Source organism: Pseudochaenichthys georgianus, chromosome 2 (genome assembly GCF_902827115.2).
Source record: "Pseudochaenichthys georgianus chromosome 2, fPseGeo1.2, whole genome shotgun sequence".
NCBI classification, from domain to species: Eukaryota; Metazoa; Chordata; class Actinopteri; order Perciformes; family Channichthyidae; genus Pseudochaenichthys; species Pseudochaenichthys georgianus.
This window is the reverse complement of record NC_047504.1, coordinates 6,174,359-6,200,635: the sequence shown is the minus strand read 5'-3', so window position 1 is coordinate 6,200,635 and position 26,277 is coordinate 6,174,359. Positions and strand designations below refer to the sequence as shown.

General features: G+C 43.9%; 1 protein-coding gene across 1 annotated transcript in view; it reads right to left on the bottom strand.

Moving 5' to 3' along the window:
* The window catches only part of dmd (dystrophin), a 128,276-nt gene that overhangs the window by 32,014 nt on the left and 69,985 nt on the right, over positions 1 to 26,277 (bottom strand). The window contains exons 39-64 of the mRNA XM_034099168.2: positions 25,874 to 26,044; positions 25,429 to 25,551; positions 25,017 to 25,151; positions 24,730 to 24,882; positions 23,119 to 23,289; positions 20,327 to 20,449; positions 19,923 to 20,095; positions 19,366 to 19,501; positions 15,875 to 16,050; positions 15,528 to 15,675; positions 14,976 to 15,101; positions 13,918 to 14,061; positions 13,742 to 13,840; positions 13,502 to 13,601; positions 13,222 to 13,391; positions 12,959 to 13,076; positions 12,496 to 12,707; positions 12,126 to 12,280; positions 11,798 to 11,987; positions 9,246 to 9,418; positions 9,004 to 9,160; positions 7,949 to 8,060; positions 5,890 to 6,158; positions 5,208 to 5,354; positions 3,146 to 3,209; positions 11 to 71 (exon numbers count right to left, since the gene is read on the bottom strand). Of these exons, the coding sequence (XP_033955059.1) occupies positions 11 to 71; positions 3,146 to 3,209; positions 5,208 to 5,354; positions 5,890 to 6,158; positions 7,949 to 8,060; positions 9,004 to 9,160; positions 9,246 to 9,418; positions 11,798 to 11,987; positions 12,126 to 12,280; positions 12,496 to 12,707; positions 12,959 to 13,076; positions 13,222 to 13,391; positions 13,502 to 13,601; positions 13,742 to 13,840; positions 13,918 to 14,061; positions 14,976 to 15,101; positions 15,528 to 15,675; positions 15,875 to 16,050; positions 19,366 to 19,501; positions 19,923 to 20,095; positions 20,327 to 20,449; positions 23,119 to 23,289; positions 24,730 to 24,882; positions 25,017 to 25,151; positions 25,429 to 25,551; positions 25,874 to 26,044 (3,806 nt within the window). The remainder of the gene's footprint in view (positions 1 to 10; positions 72 to 3,145; positions 3,210 to 5,207; positions 5,355 to 5,889; positions 6,159 to 7,948; positions 8,061 to 9,003; positions 9,161 to 9,245; positions 9,419 to 11,797; positions 11,988 to 12,125; positions 12,281 to 12,495; positions 12,708 to 12,958; positions 13,077 to 13,221; positions 13,392 to 13,501; positions 13,602 to 13,741; positions 13,841 to 13,917; positions 14,062 to 14,975; positions 15,102 to 15,527; positions 15,676 to 15,874; positions 16,051 to 19,365; positions 19,502 to 19,922; positions 20,096 to 20,326; positions 20,450 to 23,118; positions 23,290 to 24,729; positions 24,883 to 25,016; positions 25,152 to 25,428; positions 25,552 to 25,873; positions 26,045 to 26,277) is intronic.

The following is a 26,277-nucleotide window of genomic DNA, read 5'->3' as shown; positions in this document are numbered from 1 at the left end:
CCGTACTTACTTGATGTAGTAGGGCACGTTGTTCGGGGAGATGCCCTGCTCGAAGGGGCTCTCCACAGATCCTGCCAAAACAGAGAAACAAGGTACAAAAATAAAAGAATGTATGTAATTTAAATGTAATAAAGAATAGGGCCCCTTTGATTATTCACACATTTTACAGCAGCATGCCCACCCAGGAAGTGTGTATGCAGCAGCTACGAAAACACCATGAATCATTTTCTTCAAAGTAATCTACATGATAATGAAAAACATGAGAAATATTGCTAATTATCCAAGTTATTATGCCTCCAACAGTTGACACAGCAACCACTAAAGCAGACCGAGCTTTCTGGGAATCAGCAGCACAGTTGGAACGCCTGTCTGACCAATCAGATCGCTTGGCTGAAACTACCCGCTGTATTATTCTGCCTCACGGGTAACATTTGCTGCAGTTAAAAACAGAACGATGCATCGTGGGACAAGTGCCAGCACACATGCAGTGTAGATCATAGCAGTAAGATATGAACAACGTGTCAATTAACAGTGTTCATTTTTTAAATTTGAAGCCCCCCAGTCTTAATCTGCCCTGTTATTTTTAATATAGCTCAATTATAAAGTTAATAGGAACATTAATGCACGATCAAATGGGACTATGGGAATATTAGACATTTTTTAAATAGAAGGGATATTACGATAGTATATCATGTGGGGGCTGTTCTCCAATCTGTTCCACCATCTGACCTGATTGTGTCATTGCTATTTACCCACTTCATTTATATCTGAAGTGTTGCTTTCACTTTTTGCTTCTACTTGTTTTCTTATTACAAGCCCCCCTGTGGTGCTTTGAATCCATTTTTAATCAAGTGCAAGAGAAACAGCTATTGCTTGCGGCTGCTTTCGATTTGGTTTCATTTTTTGGGGGATTCTCGTCAATTGAATCTGCTGCTGTTGGAAAAAAATGATATCTCTGCTCCTTTGATAATAGATTTCAAGCCAAAAAAGACTGTAGGAATCGAAGACTGTAAATGTGCTGTATATCTTTGAACGTTCATTTACTGAAAAACTGCTGGCCAGCAAACTGTACTTACATTGGAAATATGCCAAATGATCTCTATCAAGTTAAATAATTCATAGGTATTCATATTTTACAGCACATTTATCAACCCACATATGTATATATGATTAGAAAAAGCACTATTTGATTCCGGAAACAGTACTCAAAAAGGGGGATCAGAGGGTGTGTGCCAATTACAGAGGCATCACACTACTCAGCCTCCCCGGGAAAGTTTACTCTAAGGTCAGATTGAGGAGGAACAATGCGGATTCCGTCCTGGTCGTGGAACGACGGATCAGCTTTTTACTCTCGCAAGGATCCTGGAGGGGGCCTGGGAGCACGCTTATCCGGTCTACATGTGTTTTGTAGACTTGGAGAAGGCGTATGACCGGGTTCCCAGGGAGTTACTGTGGGAGGTGCTGCGGGAGTACGGGGTGAGGGGTCTCTACTCAGGGCCATCCAATCTCTCTACTCCCAAAGCGAGAGCTGTGTCCGGGTCCTCGGCAGTAAGTCGGACCCATCTCCGGTGAGGGTTGGCCTCCGCCAGGGCTGCGCTTTGTCCCCAATCCTGTTTGTAATATACATGGATCAGATTTCGAGGCGTAGTCGGGGGGGGGGGGGGGGGGGGGGGGGGGGGGGGGGTCTGCAGTTCGGTGGACTAAGGATTGCACCACTGCTTTTTGCAGATGATGTGGTTCTGATGGCTTCATCGGTCTGCGACCTTCAGCACTCACTGGATCGGTTCGCAACCGAGTGTGAAGCGGCTGGGATGAGGATCAGCACCTCCAAACCTGAGGCCATGGTTCTCAGCAGGAAACCGATGGACTGTCCACTCCAAGTAGGGAATGAGTCCTTACCCCAAGTGAAGGAGTTCAAGTATCTCGGGGTCTTGTTCTCGAGTGAGGGAACAATGGAGCGTGAGATGGGCCGGAGAATCGGAGCAGCGGGAGCGGTACTGCAGTCGCTTTACCGCACCGTTGTGACGAGAAGGGAGCTGAGCCAGAAGGCAAAGCTCTCTGTCTACCGGGCCACTTTGGTTCCTACCCTCACCTATGGTCATGAAGGATGGGTCAGGACCGAAAGAACGAGATCGCGGATACAAGCGGCCGAGATGGGTTTCCTCCGCAGGGTGGCTGGTGTCTCCCTTAGGGATAAGGTGAGAAGTTCGGTCATCAGGGAGTTAGGATGCCACCTGGGCGCCTCCCTAGGGAGGTGTTCCAGGCACGTCCAGCTGGGAAGAGACCAAGGGGTAGACCTAGGACCAGGTGGAGGGATTATATCTCTTCTCTGGCCTGGGAGCACCTTGGGACCCCCAGTCAGAGCTGGTTGATGTCGCCAGGGAAAAGAAAGTTCGGGGCTCTCGGCTGGAACTGCTACCCCCGCGACCCGACCACGGATAAGCGGGAGAAGATGGATGGATGGATGGACTATTTGATTCCGCCGTACGGTATTTAATTTCTGTTATACTTCAGATTTCCAATGCCAAAACTGCACTGTAGCTCCTGTGCATATGACAGTAAAACCTTTGAATCATAATAATAAGTAATCATTTGTATGTATTTTTTAAACATTTTAGTTTGACAAAGATTAGAACCTTCACCAAGCCCTGCTAAGCAAATGGTCAAAATGTTATATTGTTGCTACACCCTCAAGCTTTCCGTCAGAATGACAGTTATATAATCACATCATTAACATAGTCACTTCCCCAGGGTAAGTGTTAACACTCAAAGGAGAACAGCATGATGAGAAACTAGTTGTTCTTATGGAATGATCATCCACTCGAGTATTGGATGTGTGTGCGATCATCTCAACATGTGTCAGGCAGTTTCATGTTTGCTTTTTTAAGAATAATGTTTTTATACCCAAAATTAAAGTAAATCAATCCACTAATTAGCAACCAGACGAGTCTTTAAAAACTCTTTCCCTCTTCACTTATTCAGTTACTTAGTGACCTTTTGACAGTTGAGTGCTGTGTCTCTCAAACTAATTAAATAAACCCATCACTTATTGAGTGCCACGAAGTGATTCATTTAGTCTAACACATTTTGTCTCGTCCCTTTCTTACACCCACTTTCAACTGGTGTGTGAGTGTGTGTTACTCACCGTGCATAAGGCCAAAGTCCCTGTGAGCGTCTGTCAGCTGCTTCAGATGTTCACTGATGGACATCTGAAGGTGAAATATGAAAAGAAAGATAAATGAAAAGATCAGGATTCTCATGCGCTAATGACTAATTTCACAGCATGAAATGAGAATACTTTAAAATCAAAGGGTGAGAAATGCATATTTCCTAGGAAAAGATGAAATATAATCCGAGGAATCACATGGAAACTTCCAGCTCATATGCTTCCTCAAAGCGATGAATACATTCATAAAGCCATGGTAGGAATACACTTTGTGTCACATGAATACACATGATATACTCCAAGAAGTACACAAAGACAAGCATGGTGGAGATAATATCATTTGTAGTGAAGGAATCAGAGAGGATCACTTGCGAGCCTCCTTCAGATCTAGATGGATCAGTAGGATCTGTAGGAGGCAGCACATGAATCTACTGCCCCACAGACCCTACCCTGCAACACGTAGCGTCTGTCAGCCATAATACAGCAGTTTGAAGATGAAATGCGAGAAAGGCTAGTGGTCAATACTCAAATGGATTTGAACTCAGCCTACATTCAGTATGATGTTCAATGATCTATGCGTTTCCAGGCAACACGTGCAGCTCGGGCCGGCATGTAGAGCTCTGGCAGACTCTGATTAGAGACACATTCATTCAAAAATGAATACAGTGTTCTTGGAATCATTGAAAACGGTAGGGTCTCAACTTCCAACCAACGAAGTCAAACATTTTTTATTTTCACCCACAACCAAAAGAAGATGGATGACACATTGTCAGGGGTGTGTGCGTGTGGTAAATGTGTGTGTGTGTTTGTGTGTGTGATTCATGGTATGCAATGAGAACAGACGAAGCTATGACGGTAATGACCAGTTCTTTTCTTGGGTTGGGTTTTGATGACATGGAACCAATGGATCAAATTACCTTGGAGTCCACCTCACCCAATCCATTTCTGCCTGAGTTCCTTTTCCCCATATCCACGGTAACCTAATTAGATTCGTACAAACGAGAGGAGTGGGATTGTTGAGGAAGAATTTGTCCGAATGACTCAGATTGCAAGATGTCCCTGCGCCAACCAATCAGCTTCGACCTTTTGAGGCATGACAAAAACTCTGTGAATGAACTAAGTGACCTGGATTTGTAGGTCACACACACACACACACACACACACACACACACACACACACACACACACACACACACACACACACACACACACACACACACACACACACACACACACACACACACACACACACACACACACACACACACACACACACACACACACACACACACACACACCCACCCACACACACAAACGTTGCCATAATTCCCGCTCACAATGAACCACCTGCAATGGAAACTGAGTCTCACACACTGGCCGTCAAAGCCTTTTTTCTGGCCAAATGAGATACTTGATTCTCTTTTTACAAGTGTGTATCAGCTGCTGCACATCAGTGTGAACAGAGAGAGCAATCTATTGATCAAGGTTCCAAAATTAAGTACAAATCTTTCACGATTATTCCTACTTTAAAAAAAAACTTGAGCCTTACTACATTGATTTGACTTTAACATGCTTTTAAATGTAAATGCTCATGAGGTCTTTAAAAGGCAGAAACTGAGTCTTAAATATGTATTATATATATATATATATATAATATATATAGTGACAGACCGGCTGGTCCCGTCACCATGGTGTCACCGTGGTGCCGTCTCTGCCCAGGAATCTGCATCAGCTTGTCTCCCTGGCAGCAGATTGGCTCTGTGTGACACCCCCGGTAACAATCACTGTCTGACATCCAGCATGGCTGCACCCTGCGCTGCCTTTGATCAGCAACACATGCAGTGTGTGTGTATTCCTGTCGCATGTTAAAGTGTTGTGCATGTTTGTGGTAGAAGAGATCTCAGTATATACCCAGTATTGGCCACAGCGAGAAACACAAACGCAATATTTTCAATTCATCACGGCAGGGGGTTTCCTTTTAGTCTCAGACCTGGCGAGGCCGCAGCAGGAGGGGGGGGGGGGGGGTGGCTTTGTCTTTTACCTGGAGCAGCTTCCAGCGCGTGTTCAGATCTTCGATGCGTTCCAGGTTGCTAGGCGACAGCTGGATGTCGTGTGGACCGAAAGTGGACGCCAACTGGTTCATGTGTACAACGTCGTCCTTGATGGGAGCGATCTCTTCCTGGAACTCCTGCAAAACACACACACACACACACACACACACGATGGTGAGAGGACAGTTGGGACACAGACAGGTTGTGAGAAGACACCGGTTCAGTCTCACCTCAACAGCTCTAACAGTGAGAAACGGATGCCTCCATTATGTAAACTCAACTCTGCTGCTTGTTTAATGCTTCTGATGTGTGTTACACTGACAGGTGGAAGTACGATGCATGCAACATCACCACCAGTGTAACATTAAAGAAAACTTGTTCAGTGCTTATGCATGTGTTGATGACTTCCTTTTCCATTTGTTCTCACTAGCCAATCAGATCAGACTTGGCTTTTCCACAGGCTCTTAAACGAATTGCAGTCAGAGGGATAAAATGGGCATATTAAGACGATCAGTAGGAAAGAAAATTAAAGCATGCAAACATGCTCTGGCAGAAATCCAACAACCAAATATTAACAGGAAAATGATCATAATGTGTTCCCTTTAATGGTTGATTGCTGAAAAGGGTGTCTACATTTTCCTAAATGTTTCATTTAAAGGCACCCCATCTGACCTTGACTCTCTCGATGTGCTCCGGCAGGGAGTCGATCAGCAGGTCGCCCACAGGTTCCCACGCCTCCCTCACCATCTCGGCCTGCCTCAGCTGTCCGTCCAGCAGGTCCTCGGCCTCCTGGAGGTCCATCAGCCGCTCCAGGGCCAGCTCCAGCCTCCGCTGCCAGTCGGCCCAGTCGATGTTCAGCCGGTCCCACTTGGTCACCACGTCGTCTGCCTCTTTGCGGAGGATTCGCCCCACGTTCTGAGCACGCTCCTCCGGGCTGATGTCTGAGGGAAAGAACATATCTTACATCATATGCGCAGATTAGTATGTAATGAATGTCCACTTAACTTTTACCAACAACCGTGGGGAAAGGTATGTCCCAATGAGGAGAAAATGATCATCATTCCATATAAGAAAAAAGCACCTGCAGTTTGCATTTTATGTCTTTACATATTCACACTTTTAACTCGCTTTGATGATTGTGTTTAAAAGCCTCTCTTAAAGCATAAACATGAACTGTGCCAATAAAGGCCAGCTCCTGAGAGAGCGTCTCATTTATATGTCAAAGCACTCGGTCTTTTTTTGGAGACACTGGTTATCTTTAAGGAAATTAAACCAAGCAAAATGTCATGTACTCTAAAGCGCTGTGTCAATGCAGCTTTTTTAGATGTCCCCAAACGCTGCCGATGTGAAGGTCAGATCGCAGAGTCTGGAATACTTTCTAAAAGGAAGTAAGTGCTTGTTTCCATTCAGTGATTAGCAGCTGGAGTTCATTCTTTCTTTCTGTGTACTCTGAGTGTTTTTGAGTTGCTGGTTGAATGGGTTTAATGGCCCACAGTTAAAGTTCAGCTGTTTTCTGCAAGCCTGGTAACCGGGCTGCAGCCATGGTGTAGAGCAGTGCTTCTCAAAGTGTGGTCCGCGGACCACTGGTGGTCCGTGAGCGCCCCCTAGTGGTCCGTGAGTATATTGGTAACATTTCACATTTTAAATAAATTAATAAATGTAAGTTTTCCCGCACTCTCGCGGGAATATCTCCGCAATGGAGCGAGCTTAAGTTTCACTTTCGATTGCATAATATAGCCCAGTGCAACACCTTTGTCACACATGTAGCCGCCTGTTTGTCCCATTTTCAGGCGATTTGTAATCTGTTCTTGGATATGTGTGGAGTTAGGTGGTCCGCGAGTGTTTTTTTATTGGTTAAGTGGTCCTTGGTACGAAACAGTTTGAGAAACACTGGTGTAGAGGTTGCTGCGGGAAGTGTGTGTGTGGGTGTGGGTGTGTGTGTGTGTGTGTGTGTGTGTGTGTGTGTGTGTGTGTGTGTGTGTGTGTGTGTGTGTGTGTGTGTGTGTGTGTGTGTGTGTGTGTGTGTGTGTGTGTGTGTGTGTGTGTGTGTGTGTGTGTGCGTGCATTAACCCCTGTTTGTTACCAGGCTATTGCTTGGGTCCAAAGTTCAATATGTGAGTCAGAGATGAAAAGAAAAGGAGCTTTATGTCTTGAGAAGAGACAGATCTGTTAAATTCACTTCATGTTTGCCTTTCATACGGTGGCCCTGAAGGTCACATTTGTACGTGTTGTTCTAAATGTTTGTGTTTGTGAGGTGTCTTTTTGTGTGTTTTCTGACATTTTGTTGTGTTTTCTAAAATGTAATTCAATTTTCTGAAACGTGTTGTGTTTTCTGAAATGTTTTTTTGTGTTCTCTAATTTCCAAAATGTCCCCCGAGATGAATTATTTAATATTCTGATTAAAAGGTTTGTGTTTTCTGAATAAATGCTCTTGAGTTTTGACCTTCAAGGCCACCATACTTTAATGTAGGACTTGAAGTGTTGCAAGTCCATCAAGGCGTTGTGTTTTCTAAATTAAATGGGAATAGGATTAGTTATAATAGCCTAACCTAGAAAGAGCTTGTCCTGCTTACAATGCTTACATTCTTAATCCGTACATCCAACTTTAAAAAAACATCAAAACAAGTCTGAAGGATTGAAATAGGACAATGTAACCCCTGTTAGAAACATGGAAGGAAAGCCTCTATGCAGACTTGTCCGGATTGAATCCTTTTTAGAATGTGTGTGTTACCTCTCTGCTCAGGTGAGGGTGTTTCTCGGGGCAGCTCAGACAGGAAGAGCCCCACATCGTCCAGAGCTTTGGTCACAACCGGCTCTTTGGCTCTCAGTTCCCTCCTTAAACCCTGAGAACACACACCGAATGTACACACAACTTATTGTCCGCATCAATAACAGGTTATAAAGAAAGGTTGGGAGTGATATACTGAAGTAGTTGTGTTTCTGCCTGGTCGTTCATGAGCTTGGGTCCCTGGGACATTTACATTTTTAGGCCCCAAGATAAAATAGCTTTAGGACACCTGCTGCAGAAATGCAAAAATGAACAGCTTTGGGAGTCAACACATCACTGCAAGATGTAGCGAGTGCTTTACATAATTATGATAAAAGACACGTTTAAAAGGTTGCATGTACTCACAAACATCACTAATGCTAGATTTAAATTTCTTTGTGCCCGAATAGCCCCTCAAGCATAAAACATTTATCCATTTATTATGAAATACTTTGACTAAAAGCCTTTTCCTAATGCTTATATGCATGTACTCACCATTTGGCAGACTCATTGTAGTTTTATACATGAAATGACCAAATCAGCGAAGTCAATCATCTCGCTTTTTGCATAAAACGCTGCACAAAATGGGGTTTTCATTTGACTATACTTCCCATTTATTCTGAGAATTAGATTTGCATAATGGTGGCCAGAGAGACAGGAAGTCTACCTCATATTTAAATTGCTTTTTGCAATGAGACCACTAAACTTTCAGGAAAATAAAAGCCAAAAATGTCCTGTATGTAAGACCCCCAATTTGATCTACCCTGCCCCAGATTAAAAGTAAAAAAGATAACTACAAATTATGTCATTTTTTGTTAATCCTACGGTGGCCAAACGCTCACAACAGCATAAAAACGACATCTATGTTGTTTTGTACACATTGTTAGTAAAAAAAAAGCAACAACTTCATGAACATTGAACAACTCCAGAATCAGCCGAATGTTAGCTTTTCAACAAAAAAGCTGCAGAGACAAGCAGCGTGTCTGTTTGTGTCCCACGTAGAGTGTCTGTCCTCCTACCCGGTTAGTGTCCAGCTGTGTCTGCACGGAGGGCACGTCGCCCCCTACAGGCGGCTCCTTCTCCAGCTGTTGACTTTTCAGCCTCAGCCAGTTCAGCAGCTCCTGGAGCGACATGTGGAGCCTCTTCCACGGGGCCATCTCTGAGCCCAGATGGGCCCTTGAAACACACACAGGCTTTGTTTTGTTTCTCGTACTTCATAGGAACTCCATGATTTTGCAGTAAAGACTGATCCCCTCCTCACCTCATGCTGAGGGTCTTGTTGCGCAGGTCGTTCCAGCGCTGCGTCATGTTGTCCAGGCGTCTCTGGAGCAGGGCCCCGTCCCCAGAGTCCCGCAGCGAGGACACGATCCTCTGGCCGTTCTCATCCAGGGAGTGGTACATCTCTGTGTGGCCGTCAATCTCTGCCTCCAGCTCCTGGCCACACAAAGCATGAGTCAGGGGGGGAAAGATAGTGGTGTAGTAGTAAATACTTCCCTGGTAATAGCAGCAACCTTTCTTGAATTAGAGATGAGTAATGGCTTCAGAAAGTGTGATTTACAGCCATCAGCAGGATTGCGACGTAATAAAGGGCTTAATGTATTAGAAATGGAACGTTTTGTAGCACGTAAATGTCAAAATGCGTTATTCAGTGAGCGGTGGTCTAACCTGTGTGTACGTCTTTCAGAGAAATGATGCGTTAGGGAAACTTTTGATGCATCTTAAAAAGGTACGATAAACCATCTTAGCAGAGTGAAAAGGGAATAACGCTGAACTTCTGTGAACACTTCTTGTTTGGTTGATTCAATTTCCCTTTAATGTGGCTGGCATTTAGCTTTTCCATTGAATTACATTATGGTAAGTAAAATAAAAAGTATTGGGATCAAGTGCCACGTTTTAAGGAATATTAAATATTTAATGTTTAAATATACACTTTTAATTTCTAAAACACTAACATTGACAGATCCATTGATCTTCCAGTTATTTGTATTCATTTAACTTTGTGTCGTCAATAAGCATGTCATTTCTCTCATTGTATTTAACCGGCCATATGATCCAACAAGCGATTAAACAATTGTTTTTGGTTTCGTTGATACAATTGCTCCTGATGCTTATACATTTTTTGATCACTGCATAAACTGTAATTTAATAATGATCTTAAAAACAATAAAAACAACCGTTCTTTAGGGGTGTCTTTGGGGAAAATGAGAGATACTGGAGGGGACTTAAACAACTCGAATAAAACCATGTTTTATTAAGAACATTACTTTTTATTTATTTATTTGTTAGGTTGGTTATAGTGGGAGCCTCAGTGCCATCTCAGAATTCTGACTTTAATCTCTCAAATCTGACTTAAATTTGAAAACAAAATTCAGACATCACACGTTGCACTTCCTCTCCCGTATGTGTGGTAGTGTTGTTATTGAATCTAAACGCCACATCACAAACACTCAACAATTAGCTTAGCTTAATATACTGATTTATTTTCGATTGATGACACATTCTCCCATATAAACATTTAGGAATACAAGGCTTATTTGCAAAAAACCAGCGCTTGATTTTCTTTCCCAACCTGAACATTGTAGACCTTCCTGCGCAGCATCCTCAAAACTTTACTCCCAGAACTAGACGTGAAGAACAAAAGGCGTCATCTTCTGCTTCCTAGTCCCTCAAGATTAGCTCCCAATGTGGAAGCATAAGTGTTTAAATGTGCGCGTGTGACAAAGAGATTTGGAGATGAAGAGGAAGGGAGGGAGAGTTAGTTAAGAACAGGGGGCAGATGGAGAGAAGAGGAGGAGAGAACTTGAAAGGAGGCATAAAAGGATGAGTGCGCTCGTTTTCCAATTAAACGTTATCTGCATGCAGCGTTGCAGCCTGAGAGTGTGTGTGCGTTCCCTGGATGCTACTCCGTGTTGCCGTCCGCCATTATAATTGGACACAGAAGACTATCTCAGCTCTGCATACAGTGCTGCTGTTGTACTGACAGAGCAGTGTGTGTGTGTGTGTGTGCGTGTGTGTGTGTGTGTGTGTGTGTGTGCGTGCGTGCGTGTGTGTGCGTGTGTGTGTGGAAATTAATTTCCAAAATGCTGCTTTCCTTTATAGTAAGTGTGTGTTTCGTGCACACGCTGTTCCACCAGTATGTGGGCGCAGGGTAAGGCCCAGGGTCAGAATTTGTTCTCGTGCAGAACAGAGCTTTCCCTTCAACACCCACAATGCAGTAGGGGGGATTTTGCATTTGTCTGCAAGGCACTGACTGGCCAATGAGATCTCTCGATGCTGCCGTGTCAGCATTCCTGTCATACCAGCCAGGGCGAGGAAGAGCAATCTCGGGTCATAAACTGGAAATGTCTAATCCCATATGACAGGTTGTGCACAACATTAATATTTAATTATCTTTTAGCACTGTTTCTGTGGTGAATTTTAAATCTGGCTGTAACCTCGGTGAAATGATTCATCTTCTGTTCCAAATAACTCCACTAACAAGTAATGGGTGTATTGCTTTGCTCCATTAGGGCATATGCACTGCCATGAACAGGGTCGAATGGTAAGAGGTATACAAAAAGTTGTAAAGCAAATAATAATTCAAAAACCTTGTGTTGCTTCCCACAGTGTGCTCTAGTCATTCCGAATGAGAGATGCATCACCACTGTTGCAATGCAGCTGGTTTCAGACAGAGGGGGAAAAGAGGTGCTACAGTATGTCACCGTAGGGACACTAAACACTGATATGAACCTGAGGATTTGAAGAATAGGGCCCCTTTAATAAGGTGTTGTTGTGTGCACAGTGGAGGAACAGGAGTATCTGACAGTGTTCTACCTTCCACTGAGCCAGCAGGTTGCGGGCTGCATCCGGCTGCTCCTGCATCCTCTCCTTGTTGGTGGCGTCGATCAGCACGTTGCAGGTGGTCTCCGCCTCCGTCAGCCAGTTGAGGAACTTCTCCAGGTTGAGGTAGAACTGCTGCAGCAGCTTCAGAGCTTCCTCGACAGCCACCTCTCTGTCCGAGACACTGCAGAAACAGGACAACATGTCACCAAGGTAGACGACGTGCACAAACGGGAGTACAAGTGGCTCACTCCACATCGATTGCTTTCTCTTTGATAAGTTGTAGAGAGATGTTTTGTACAGGTAGTGTGTGTCTCGTTACCGCGTGGTGATGTGTGTCCAGGTGGACATCATGTTGCCGTTGACCTGGGTGACCTTGTGCGTGTCATCGTTGGCGTACAGCGTGAGCAGTTTGTCAGCCAGAGCGTTGGTTTCCTCCACCTGCCCCTGCCCCGGCTGCAGCTCCCTCACAAAGGACTGTGAACCATATGAGGGAAGAAGAAAATACAAACTGAAACAATTCTGAAAGGCGATGATTCACCCTCGCCATATAAATGTCTTTTGAGTCATCCCCTGTGTGAGTAGTATCCTATTTTTCAGCCATCTGTTTATGAATCTCACTTGATTCAAGGTGAAGAACTGTGTGTGTGCATCTAGATTATTTTTTGCTCATTTAGAAACACGTTTGAGACCTTCAGTTCAGAGTTTTGTTTCTTCAGCGCCTCCACCGTGTACGTGACCAACTGCCAGGACTCCAGCCTCTCACTGGCCAGCTTGATGAAAAGGTCAGCTTCCTTTTTAGCATCCAGCCAATCGGTGGAGTCCTGCAGCATGTTGTGGAGCTGCTTCATCCTGTCTGAGAGTTTGGTCTGGGAGTCTTCCCAGTGAGCCTGAAGCCTGTCCACTACAATGACAGACAGGAAGAGAATGGCAAAGTTCGTTTTCATGAAAATTACGATGAGAATGAATAAGATTGTGCTTTTCTTTGCTTTTTTGTCTCATTGCTTTGATTTTGAAGAATATATTTTACATGAGATTTATGTGTGTATTTACTGTGTGTGTGTGTGTGTGTGTGTGTGTGTGTGTGTGTGTGTGTGTGTGTGTGTGTGTGTGTGTGTGTGTGTGTGTGTGTGTGTGTGTGTGTGAGAGGCATACTGCGTTCAGTGATAGCATTGCGGGTGTCCTGGTTGCTGGTTTTGTTCTTCAGGTTCTGAGCTGCTGTGACCTGTCTCTCCAGAAGTGGGCGACGCTGGTCCATCTCTTGCAGGGACAACTAAAAAACACATGATCATTATTTGTAATTAGTTTGGTTAAAGAGTGGTTGAGGTGAAGTATTTTTGAAGGCGACAGAGACATTAGCATCGAAAGGGTTCCCTCGACAAAAAGCAGTGGGGTATTTACTGATGTATTTTTTCTACCTTGAGGCTGCTGATGTTCTCGTTGATGTCCTCCAGGTCGGCCACCACCACCTGCTTGTTCTGCACCATGTTGTCCAGCATTGTCAGCCAATCGGTGAGCTCGGCCCAGGACTTGTTGAACTGAGCCAAAGCTGCAGATTCAGCCTGGGAACTTCCTGTCAGAGTTTCAGCTGGGAAAAACAAAAACACAACAGTTTATCCATCGATGCTCTCTAACACACAAAGGCAGAGACCTCAACTGACACAGCAACTGAAGGAAAACACAGGCTCAAAGTCTTACTGGCTTTTTTGGCTATTAGCAGAGCGGCCATCCTCTCCTTATGCTGCCGCAGCAGCTCCAGGATCACAGTCCAGTCTTCCCTGAGCTTCACATACCTCACCTGTCACAACACAAACCAAAATGAAGAACAACGGGTTGGCGATAATGGACTTTCACAGATAAACATTGAACAGATGCAATCAAAAGCTTTTATTTTGATATGGCAACTTCACACATATATGCCACAAACATGTCCATCACCTTGTCTTGTTGGTTGGGAGGATTCTCCTTGAACAGTTGATCGGCTCGCTCCAGAACTGCCTCCACCTCTGGCTGCTTCACCTGCACTTCCTCAACGAGCTGGAGAAACAACAGACAGTTAGAATAGAACGTTTGACTCAAAAGGACTCACATGAATTGTTGTGTGTGTGTCCTACCCGGGGCTCATCAGGGCTTTGTTCCAGCTTGGCTCTGGTGATGGAGGCCCAGGCTGATAGGCTATCCAGCTGACCCTGGAGCTGCTCCAGCTCCCTCAGCAGAGCCTCGATCTCCAGCTGACGCTCTGGCAGAGCCTTAGACACCTACACAAAGACAGGATGGGTTTTATTCAGGTTTATTACATGTAGTGTTCATTTCGTTGACTAAAACTATGACGAAATATGTTCGTCAACGACCTTTTTTTCCATGACGAAAACGAGACGATGACGAGACGGCACCGACGGCAGTAAACAATAACTGCAACAAAATCATCATGCAATATCGTTGACGAAAAGTGACGAGACGAAAATGTAGTTTCCTAAATAAAAACTATGCCAAAATCTCTCTTTACTTTCGTTGACGAAAAATGAGGAGACGAAATATTATCAAAGATAACGTTACATCTCTGATAGTCAGTTTTTCTCCCAGCAGTTCCATTTCCGGTGCTGCGGCAGAGCAGCAGCTGTGTGTGTGTGCTGCGCGACTACAGATTATTCAATTATTAATTAAATATTTCGTTTTGTTATCGCATTCATTTGTATAGACAGGCACTATAGGCACCCACTACCATAGGTGAGGGTGAGGGTTTCAAGTTGAATACTTGATTCTGATTGGTCAATTCAGAACACGTGACACGTTGTTAATCCAGAACAGACAGACCGCTGTCAAGGACTTATTGACCGTTGTTAAGGACGCTCACATCTGCACAAAGAAGTCCGTTCGATTTAACCGTATACAGTTTGGCTGAAAAGCAAACTGCATGCATCACCTTCATGCCAATCTAGATCCCTCCGCTTCACGTCGGGCTCCTGATCAGCCTGTCGGTGTTCTTTTCCCCATAATGACCGCGTCGCTGCACATTACATAGCTTTGCCATATGTTTGCCTCTAAATTCTCTTAAATGTTTATCAGCTAGTCTCTAACTGATATGATTCTAGCTTGCTGCTGCTTTGTTCTGATTAGCTACATATGAACAAAACACTGTTGTGCTGTTAGCTGTGGTTTCCCCAGTGCTGACCTGAGCCCAGCGACTGTTGATGACCCTGACGTCGTTCTGTCTGTCAGCAGGAAGTGTTATCTGCCTCTGCTTCATGTTCAGATCCCCCATGAGCGCACTCCTGGCAGGAAGCTCCTCTACGCGTGCCTGACACACACACACACACACACACACACACACACACACACACACACACACACACACACACACACACACACACACACACACACACACACACACACACACACACACACACACACACACACACAGGGTGAATTCAGTAAGAAACCATTGCAGCCGCTTAAAGTAGGACACAGCTTTTCCAATCTAATTATGTAAACAAACAACAAACAAGGTTGGATTTCAGAATGAAACATTATAGCATCTAATTTGAAACCATCATACGCTTTGAAATTAAATTAACACACATGTTTTAAAGGCTTGGTGTAGTAATAAAGAGCTGAATCTCATTTACACTATGACAGCAGCTAAATTGAATTACGCTGATCGTCACACCCACACACACACAGCTCAGCGGCTCATTATAAATGCTGTGTTGTGTCCTGATGCTACCTGGACTTTCCCCAGAGTGTGTCTGATGTGCTGAGGCTCGGCGGGCTGCAGCGGGATGGCCAGGACCCCCTCCGCTTTATCCAGCCAGCCCAGCATGGAGCCCATGTTCTCCTGCAGCCCCGCCGTCGCCGAGTGGGCCTCTGCAGACCTGAAGGAGGGGGGGGAGTGAGACATGTGATGGCTATGTTGTATAAGGTAAACAAAGACCAATATAGTGCAACAACAGAAATGTAGACATATACAAGACAGCAGGCTTTTCTCTGCTGTGAACTCATACATGACACATTAAAAAGAACGTGTTCCAAAATAATTTTCTTTTGAGGGACATTTCAAAGAGTCACACACACCTCCTCTTGCGCTCGTTGAGCTGCAGGCAGACGTTGGCCCAGCGAGTGTTGACTGATTTGAGCTGCGTCCGGAGCCGAGAGGAATCGTCCGGTGCACTCAACTGGCTGATGTCCTCTCCCGCAGAGATCACCCTGTCCAGCACCACCTCCTGCAGAGGGATGGCCTCCGTCAGGTCCTACACACACACACACACACACACACACACACACACACACACACACACACACACACACACACACACACACACACACACACACACACACACACACACACACACACACACACACACACACACACACACACACACACACACACACACACACACACACACACACACACACACACACACACACACACACACACACACACACACACACACACACACACACACACACAGTTGAGAAGTTGCGTTCAGGGGATATTAAGTGATCCGCTTGCCACAGATCACTTAATTCATTCACTGAGGAACTGCACACTACTAAAGCAGCCTCCCTCTCCTCTGTCATCATCCTTCTGGACCTATCTGCTGAATTCGACACGGTGAACCATCAGATCCTCCTTCGCACTCTCCAAGAACTTGGAGTTTCAGGCTCTGCACTTTCCCTCCTCACCTCATACCTCAAAGACCGTACCTACAGGGTCACTTGGAGAGGGTCCGAGTCCGACCCTTGTCAATTAACTACAGGGGTCCCTCAGGGCTCTGTTCTTGGTCCCCTCCTCTTCTCCCTGAACACAAACTCGCTCGGATCAGTCATTAGCCCGCATGGTTTTTCATACCACTGCTACGCTGACGACACCCAATTAATTCTGTCCTTTCCCCGCTCAGAGACCCAGGTCGTCGCACGCATCTCTGCTTGTCTAGCTGACATCTCTCAGTGGATGTCTGCTCACCACCTCAAGCTCAACCTTGACAAGACTGAACTGCTTTTCCTTCCGGGAAAAGATTGTCCCACTCTTGACCTGACAATCAACATCGGCACCTCTGTTGTTTCCCCGACTCAGACTGCAAGGAATCTGGGTGTGACCCTAGATAACAACCTGTCCTTCACTGCAAACATCGCTGCTACAACCCGCTGCTGCAGATACAAGCTTTACAACATCAGGAGGATGCGTCCCCTCCTGACCCAGAAAGCGACGCAGGTTCTGGTCCAGGCTTTCGTCACCTCACGCCTAGACTACTGCAACTCCCTCCTGGCTGGTCTACCTGCATGTGCCATCCGACCTCTGCAGCTCATCCAGAATGCAGTGGCTCGTCTGGTCTTCAACCTTCCTAAATTCTCCCACACCACGCCGCTCCTCCGCTCCCTTCACTGGCTTCCGATAACTGCTAGAATCCACTTCAAGACACTGGTACTTGCGTACCATGCTGCGAATGGATCTGGCCCTTCCTACATCCAGGACATGGTTAAACTGTACACCCAGCGCGTGCTCTACGCTTTGCATCAGCCAAACGACTTGCTGCACCCTCGCTGCGAGGGGGACCCAAGTTCCCATCAGCAAAAACATGTAGGTTTGCTATCCTGGCTCCAAAATGGTGGAATGAGCTCCCATTGACATCAGGACAGCAGAAAGCCTGCACATCTTCCGGCGCAGACTGAAAACGTATCTCTTTCGACTCCACCTCGAGCGATAGAATTACTAACAAAGAACTGCTAACAGAGCACTTATATACTAATAAAGGACTGGCTTATCTATAGCCAGTTGAGTAGCACTTGAAATGCTTGGCTCTATGAAACCTGATGTACTTATATGATTCTGTTTTCTTCAAGGTTGTGTCTTCCTGGTCGAATGTACTTATTGTAAGTCGCTTTGGATAAAAGCGTCAGCTAAATGCAATGTAATTCATCATCCCATAATTTATTCATCAAATCAAATTGTATCTGTATAGCCAAATATTACTAACCACACATGATCCTTTTTACAATCTGTTATATGTAACCCTCTGTGGAAGAAATCGAATAATTATATTTCTTAAAACATCAAACTATCCCTGTAAATGCTTCGAGTAATGGGATCTTTTTTCTGCAACCATTCAGGGTTGTAGTTTCTAAAGAATGAACCTGAATACATCCCTCCCACAAGTGTATCAACAGTACTTCATTCAATATATCTGAGTGTGTGTGTAGAGAATCAGGATTGGGTGTGGTTCAGGTGGCAGCTTGTGCGTTGAGGTAGCAGATGGTTCTCTGTCTCTCACACACACACACACACTCACACATATGTTGGCACTTGAGTGGCACTTGGACGGTGCATCCTCGTCTGTGCAGGTGGACATTTGAGAGCTGATCACAGCAGCCTAAAGTGGACTGGGCATGTCTGATGATGCAAACAAACACTTGTGCACACACACATACACGTCACAATACTTAATATGCAAGGTGGAATGCATCAGTTTAACCACAGCTACTGACACTCAGAGACACACAAAAAACGTGTGCATTTCCCTCTGTGAAAACCATTCCTCCTCTCAGTCATGGTGATGTTAAACTACTGTTTGTGTCCAATTACTTCCCATAATACTTCAATTTAATTTCCAGTTTTCTGGGCTGATGTAACAATGAAATGTCAGATCGGAGAACATAATAATATGTCTTTGTCGAGGCTCGCTGCATTTTTAGACTCTCACTGCTTTCTCCTCTTGCCTTCTATGTGCAGACGTGTGTGTGTGTGTGTGTGTGTGTGTGTGTGTGTGTGTGTGTGTGTGTGTGTGTGCGTGTGTGTGTGTGTGTGTGTGTGTGTGTGTGTGTGCGTGTGCGTGCGTGTGTGCTATTCACAAGACACAAATGTAGTTTTATTGTATTATAATCAAACTCTTTCTGTAACTGCTTTTGGGTTAGTTTCAACTTAATGAATTCATTATCTAAATTATTAAAAGGACACGCAGTTCATAACATTCTTTATGCTTATTTTTAGAAGGAATATTAACATGGTCTGCGTACATTTATTCATTTGTTTTGCATATCAGGAGTAAATGAAACTACTCTAACAAACATAAGAGATACAGGCTGGAGTTATTGTCGTAATATACTTTAAGTAATTATTTGATCAGGTGCTAATGGACCATAAATGAATCATGATGACACATTTTGATATCAGCATGTCCTAATATGACGTGTTATGCCATGAGATGTCACATCTTGTTCTCGTGTGCTACTTCATCCCACTGTGAAAGATAATTTGTCTTTTTATGTAATCAGTGTGTGCAGAAAACTAAGAAACAGAAAGGGAAGCAGTTCTGTGCCTTGCTCAAGGGCATTCCAGCAGCGTTGGTGGACACTGGAGATGAAATATGACTCTGGAATACACTCAGCAGCTTTCTGGGTGTAATCAGCGATGTGTGTGCAATGGTGCAAGCCTGTCTTTATAATTGTGTGTGTGTGTGTGTGTGTGTGTGTGTGTGTGTGTGTGTGTGTGTGTGTGTGTGTGTGTGTGTGTGTGTGTGTGTGTGTGTGTGTGTGTGTGTGTGTGTGTGTGTGTGTGTGTGGGTTACCCTGAGGTGCTGCTTGTGTGCTGCTGGCTCGCTCTCGGCCAGTCTCAAAGAGCTCTCAGCGTTGTTCAGCCACTCCTCCATCGCCTTCTGATCCGACACAAACTTCTGCCACTTGATGTTGCAATCCTGCCAACGCCTTGATGTGCGCACACAAAACAGATTGTCATTAAAATATGTGGACAAGATGAATCAATATCCATGCAATTATTTCCCACACACTGCTGCCTACAACTAAGGGCTGCAGTGAGGAAACTGGACAATTATAAAGCAGAAGACAATGTAAGAAGAGCGTTAAAAAGGCAAAAAGGGACTGTTGAAGCTTATATGATAACATGTGACAAATAAAAATGGATTGATCCCGCCACCCCCTACTTACTTCTGTCAAGTGTTAAACAATAATTGGCAATTATGTTGAAAGCAGAGGAGGAATATTTGTCTTTAAAGGGCAAATCAAACATTGTCATGCTTCAACAACATCAGAAAAAATCTTTTGATATGTCGTATATGTTCAAATATATACAAATCATATTCAACCCACAAAAACCGTACAGCCTTACTTGAGTCTGTCCTGGTGGAGCTTGTTCAGTTTGTCCCAGTTAGTGTTGAGAAGGGAGGCGGTCTCCTGGATCCTCTGACCCTCCAGGGGCCGGGCCCCCGACACCATCTCCTCTCTGCGGGCCAACGCTCCCTCCACTGGGCCCCGCAGCTCTTCGATGCTCGCCTTCACCTCCTGTGTGGGAGATGGATGAAGTTATCTTTAGATGAATGCGCTAACTGATACCCTCTGCCTCCAGTCCTTATGCCAAGCCAAGCTAACTGGCTGTATCATCATATTGGAAAGATTTGATTGGTATCAATATTCTCATCAAAGTCCAGCACCCCACCCTCTATCTATCAGACTGCATGTACTCTCTGTTTTAATGTATTCACTGAGAACTGTTTTCTGTGCAGCAGTACTGACCTTCAGACAGAGGTCCTGCTGCGGCAGGTTATAATACGCTGCTGGCCAGTACTCCGGAGAGTTCAGCTTGAAGTCCGTCTCTGACACTGAGCGCAGCAACGCCTGCAGCTCCATCAGGTACTCCTGAAGAGCATGTATTCACAAACACACAAAGATGAGAGGCAGTTTAGAAAGAAGGAACATATTACGACTTTATATAAAAATATATCTTTTGTATCATGCTTCTCTAACAGGCAACATATCAAAGCTAGCTCTAAGGGGGGATGTATCAGATGTTCAATAGAAACTGATCTGGGACTTCATTAGTAAACAAGATCATGGGTGAAATTACATGTAAGCCTTGACAAGATTTGAATCAGTTTAACATTTTCAATGAAAAAAGGATACATATATTTGTTTAAATTAATTATTATAGATTCATTTCAGATGATAAATTCCAACAATGAAGCACTAGATCGTTTCTTTTTGAGCAGGAATTAAACACATTATTAAACCTTATTGTATATCATGATCATATCCAAGCTTGCGTCAACTCACATTTTATATATTTAATCATTAGATTATGAATACTCTTTTGTATCCTCATGTGAAGTAGATGATATATTTCCATGACCATGATGCACAATACTCATCTCAACAGAAACCCAACATGGCAATGTGTGCAGAGGGATTCTGGGTATCGGCTCTGTTCTTTTCTCCTCAGTGTTATGCTCCTTTCATTGGAGCAATCGCTTCTGCCTTTAAATTACATTTTTTAATTAACCCAAAATAAAAAACAGATTAGCGTTATTAGCAGCCTCACAGAACGTTAATGATCGCTGCTGGCCTTCATGAGTCGGCTCGGTGTTTGCCTGGTGTGACAGTAATAACGTCTATAACGGGTGGAAAGCAGTTCTGGTCTGAAGTATGGGTCAGACACCATAAGCCTTTCATTTCCCATAATGCCACTTCACTGTTTCTCCATGCATCCTTGTGAATACCCACTTTCTAACTCCATACCGTATTTTACAACACATGCTTGACATCAGATGACATCATCCGTTATTCCATCAGTTTTAGCTCAGAAAAAAATTCAGTCTTGTGTTTTTTCCCCCATTTTTACTTAATTGAAGAAAGTATAATCCGACATTTGACACATGTATGTTTGTTATGAAGTGAAATATGGCCAGAGTTTTAAGTCCCAGTATCCCTGCTGCACACGGAGCTATTCCAGCTGGAGTTTGAACGGTAAAATCAAAAATATTGATCCAATAACTCTGACGGGGCTCATTCTGCTTAAAAGGTATTACTTTGTTAATTGTTTCATTGTACACATGGGTATATGTGAGAATTGTGTTTGAATTAGATGTACTTCCCAGGTAAGTGAGTCAGAAATGTCTCAGTTGCACCAGGAAGCTTCTTCCAGCATCTTTAAGCTAAACCAGAGTTGAGCATATGTTGGCCTTATCTGATGTTGCCACTGCTCCACACACGTATATTGTTATATGAATTAAATGCGACTGCAGACCAGGTTTAAAAAAACTCAAAATGTCTCCCTCCCTGATGATTTGGTTTACTCTTCCCTTTCTTGTGCTATACCACTTGGACTGAATACACATCTAAACTGTTTTTGTCTTTATAACAAACTAAAAAAATATGATAATAGGTGGCAACATTGCAGCAGTTAAAAATATAAAAAGTCAGGAGGAACATGTTACTAATATTCAAGTTTTTGTATTGTCCAAATGAAAGGTTACAATGGGCCCTCTATTCTTATTTCTTTCCTTTCAAATATCACAAATTCATATTGTAACATTACTTATATAAAGGAATAAATGGATTCTTCTTAAAAGTCTTCTGTCACTCTGATATGATGGCTGTTGTCTCTCCGCATGTCCATCCACACAAGGTCAGCTCCACAACACCCCTGGAGTTGGCAGGGATTGAGTGATTTGCTCAAGGACACTTTGTGTTACATAAGTTTTGGTGCCTATTATTAGCGCGTACCCAGCTTGGAGAATATGGAAAGTAAGTGCACCAATTACTGCTCGAGAGTTCTAGAGCAATGCACCAAAGTGCCAAAACAGCTTGAGTGGAGCCGCTCAGAGGCCTTACACTGAGTGTGTTCTGAGTGTGGTCTCTCGGTGACTCTTAATACGTGCTTATGATTCCTCTCAGTGCGCCTGAATAAATGCATAACTGAGAGTCTGAGATCTGACAGTGCAGATGTGCATTGGTCCAAGTGTATACCATATGGTGTATGCGGCTGATTCAACTGATGTGATTGGTTGACAGGATACATACATCTTCAGTGATGGGCAGATCAGGGAACTGCCAGGGTGTAATGTGATTGGTTGGCATGCGGTGACACAGAGCAAGACAGAGAAACCAATGAGATTCAGACATGTGAGCGTGCTTCACATGTACACAGAAAATAATGAAAATGCAGCAAAGAAAAACAAAAAAAGCAACTCACACCTTTTTTATTTGACCTTTTAGGGGCATTACTGAAATGATGTAGCTTAATTTATTGTAATAGATTTAGATAAATGTCTTCCCTACATTTAGCAAAATATGCTTTTAGCTTTCATGCCAATAGTTAGCTTATAAGTTAACTTTGGTGCTCTCTGGCAAAACGTGTTGCATAACTTTGTTTCTAAATAGCACTGGTGGGAATTAGCGTTATAGGGTGGTGCAGGAATGAGTCCTTGAACCCAGGTCAGACCTTAGATAGTTGTATTAGTATTTGGAGCTGGAGTAAGTAGTAGAGTATTAGTACTGTAGATATAGAAGTCGTGCCTACTGAAACTCACACATTGTCTTTTGAAGGGTAAGAACTTGCCCTCCACCTCAACCCAGCGCGTGTTGAGCTGGAGTTGGTGGGGCTCCACTAGATTGGCGACTCCAGCTTCTGACAGCTGATTGGCTAAGCCCTGCACCTCGTTAAGCTCCTCCTTCTTCTTGTCGAACTCTGAGCCAATTTCCTATTGGATGAGATCAACCGTGGGGTCACTCGCTATCGGATAAGCTCGAGGGGGGGGGGGATAAGCACAGAGAGGCATGTGGATGTGGAATAGTACACATTCACACACGGTCGATAAACATATTGTAAAAATGATAAAACACTCACACACTCCAACAAAGACACAACACATTGATAAAAGGGACATCATGTTTGTAAATGTCAAACATACACAAGTGGTTCATATTGATACTATACTGTATGTATCTCCACTTCAACAAACCATATCAAATAAGAAGGTGGTGCTGTCATTAGGTGCCGTGATACTTTATTTACATTTGAGAAGTAGTACAATCATTAGAAGTTTGAAGTGTGAAAAGAAGCAAGGAAAGACAGAAAGACAGATAGATGAGCAGACAGACAGACAGACAGACAGACAGACAGACAGACAGTGAGGAATCTCAGTTGCGGCAATGACAGGTGAGTCTGAGGCGAGCGAATCAGACGTCCCCTTAGCGAAATGTCATAGTGACCATCTGAAAGTGAAAGACACACACACAAAGTCAAGGTGGGGGAAGAACAACAGGGGGGACCAGGGCTCCAGTGTCAAGCCTTTTCCACATCAACACACTGGACATGGAGCTCAAAGGTGCTCCATCGGTGTGTAGCATTCCCATCAATGTATTTGTTGTGTAGTGAAATTGCTGAATACAAAAATAAAAGTCTGGTAATGTCTTTAAAATGGTTTATAACACACTTTAAGTAGTATTGTAGTATATACTACTCTGTCATATGAAACATCTGTACCTGGTGTAAATACTATATCAATTATATAAAATACAGTATTTCATATTCATATTTAATTATCTGGGTTTTTTGGTTGTTTAACAGAAAAAATAGGTTTTTGTGACTGAATAAATATTTAAAATATAAATATATAAATATAAACATAATAGTACATTAAAATATTAGAATTATTATGTACTCACTTTGCGAGTTATTTTGAACCTCAGCTGTTATAAGCTATAATAAAAAACAAATCACGATTCCACTGTTTCACAAATAACTGTGTAATTAGCCTGCTTCCAAAGCTCGGTGTCACGCAGAAAAAAGCCAGACAAAAGCTGTAGTTTTTCGGGGGGGAGGGAATTGATCAGCAATTACTTTCTTTAAATAGAAACAAGGAAGATGTCCTGGAACAATTATTCAGAAAATGGTCTTCCTAAGGGAATAAAAGCAACGAAGCATTTGTCGAAAAGCAGGGAAAGAGGAGAAGTGAGAAACAAAGAGAATAAGGATTTGAGAAAAGATGAAAGACACAGACAGCGTGAGATGAAGAGCTGGATGAAGAGGAGGAGAGAGATAAACAATAGAATGGATTTCACGCTTTATGGTTATTTCTAAACATAGCAGAAAGATATTATTATCCATGTACATATGCACAATGCGTGTGTGTTATCACCTTGACCCTCTCTCCCTCGGGGGGGTCGGGCAGTTGGTCCACGCTGCGTTGAATGTCGTCCAGCCAGGCCAGCAGGTCATGTGACTTCCTCCTATACTGGTACCACTGGGGAGCGATGGCCAACGCCTTCCTGTTCCTCTGCAAACGCAGGTCCTACACACACACACACACAAAATATAGAAAGATAAAGTTGTTGTAGCAAGTCTCTCTAAATCTTTAAGGAGGACAGTATTTATTGTATTTCTACTCCACTTGTGTGTTGCACTGTGTAACCGAGTGTGTGTTACCTTGACGGTGTTGTACTTGCTGTTGAGCTGGTTCTGCTTCAGCCTGATCTGCTCCCTCTTGTCCTGATCCGGGGCCCTCTTCTGTAGGTTCTCCCCTTTCAACAGCAACTCCTTCACTGCACCTTCCTCACAGTCCTGCGCCACACACACACACACACACACACACACACACACACACACACACACACACACACACACACACACACACACACACACACACACACACACACACACACACACACACACACACACACACACACACACACACACACACACACACACACACACACACACACACACACACACACACACACACACACACACACACACACACACACACACACACACACTGTTTAGAGCTGCACACATGATACGAAAGGAAAAGAAGAATCATTATCTGTGTGCGAGGGACCTTGTCCTCCTGGAAGTCCTCCTCCTTCAGGTTCTCCCCCTGCTTCACTTCCTCCTCCAGGAGCTCCAGCCAGATCTGAGCTTCACTGTGGTACTGCTCCAGCTCCTTAGCCGACGCTGCCGTCTGACACACACACACACGCGCACACACACACACACGCACGGAGGAAAGATGCACACGTGACACAAGAAAAAGAAAGTTCACCAGTGGCCTAGAGGGATAGCATTTATTGGGAGAGGTCGGCGCAGATTACGAGTCTATTTAGAGAAATCAATTTAGGGAGAGTGTATTTAACGGGAGTATGTTTGGAAGTACATTTATGGAAATAGTTGGATTATAATGTTTAGCAAAAATATTCAATGTAACTGTTTTCAAGATAATTAACAAACAAAAAATCTAGACTAAATCGTATCAGACGCTCTTAGAAAGGCTTTACTCTTCCTACCATTCCGCTGGTGATGCGCTGTGCGACGGTGTCAAATCTGTGGTTGAGCAGCTCCACTTTGGGCCTCACTTGGGCCTGGCACTTCTCCCCCCTGGTGGACATGAGCTCCTTGCCCAGAGTCCTCACCCCCTCCATCTTTCCCTTCGTCAGATCCAGCTCCGCACGCACCACCTGCAACACACACACACAGTTAGCCCCAGAAGCTCTTTCCTAAGGAAGGACATTCCTTGAGAAAAATATGACATAAAATAGTTTACACATTCAAAGGGAATTCTCCATTTGTATGCGTTTCTATATGCTTCTAGTTATTGTGCTTTTTATCATGTTTTCAATTATTGTACTCCCATTGTGTTATTTTATATTGTATTTATTGCCTGTGCTATATAAATAAATAAAGATTGAGA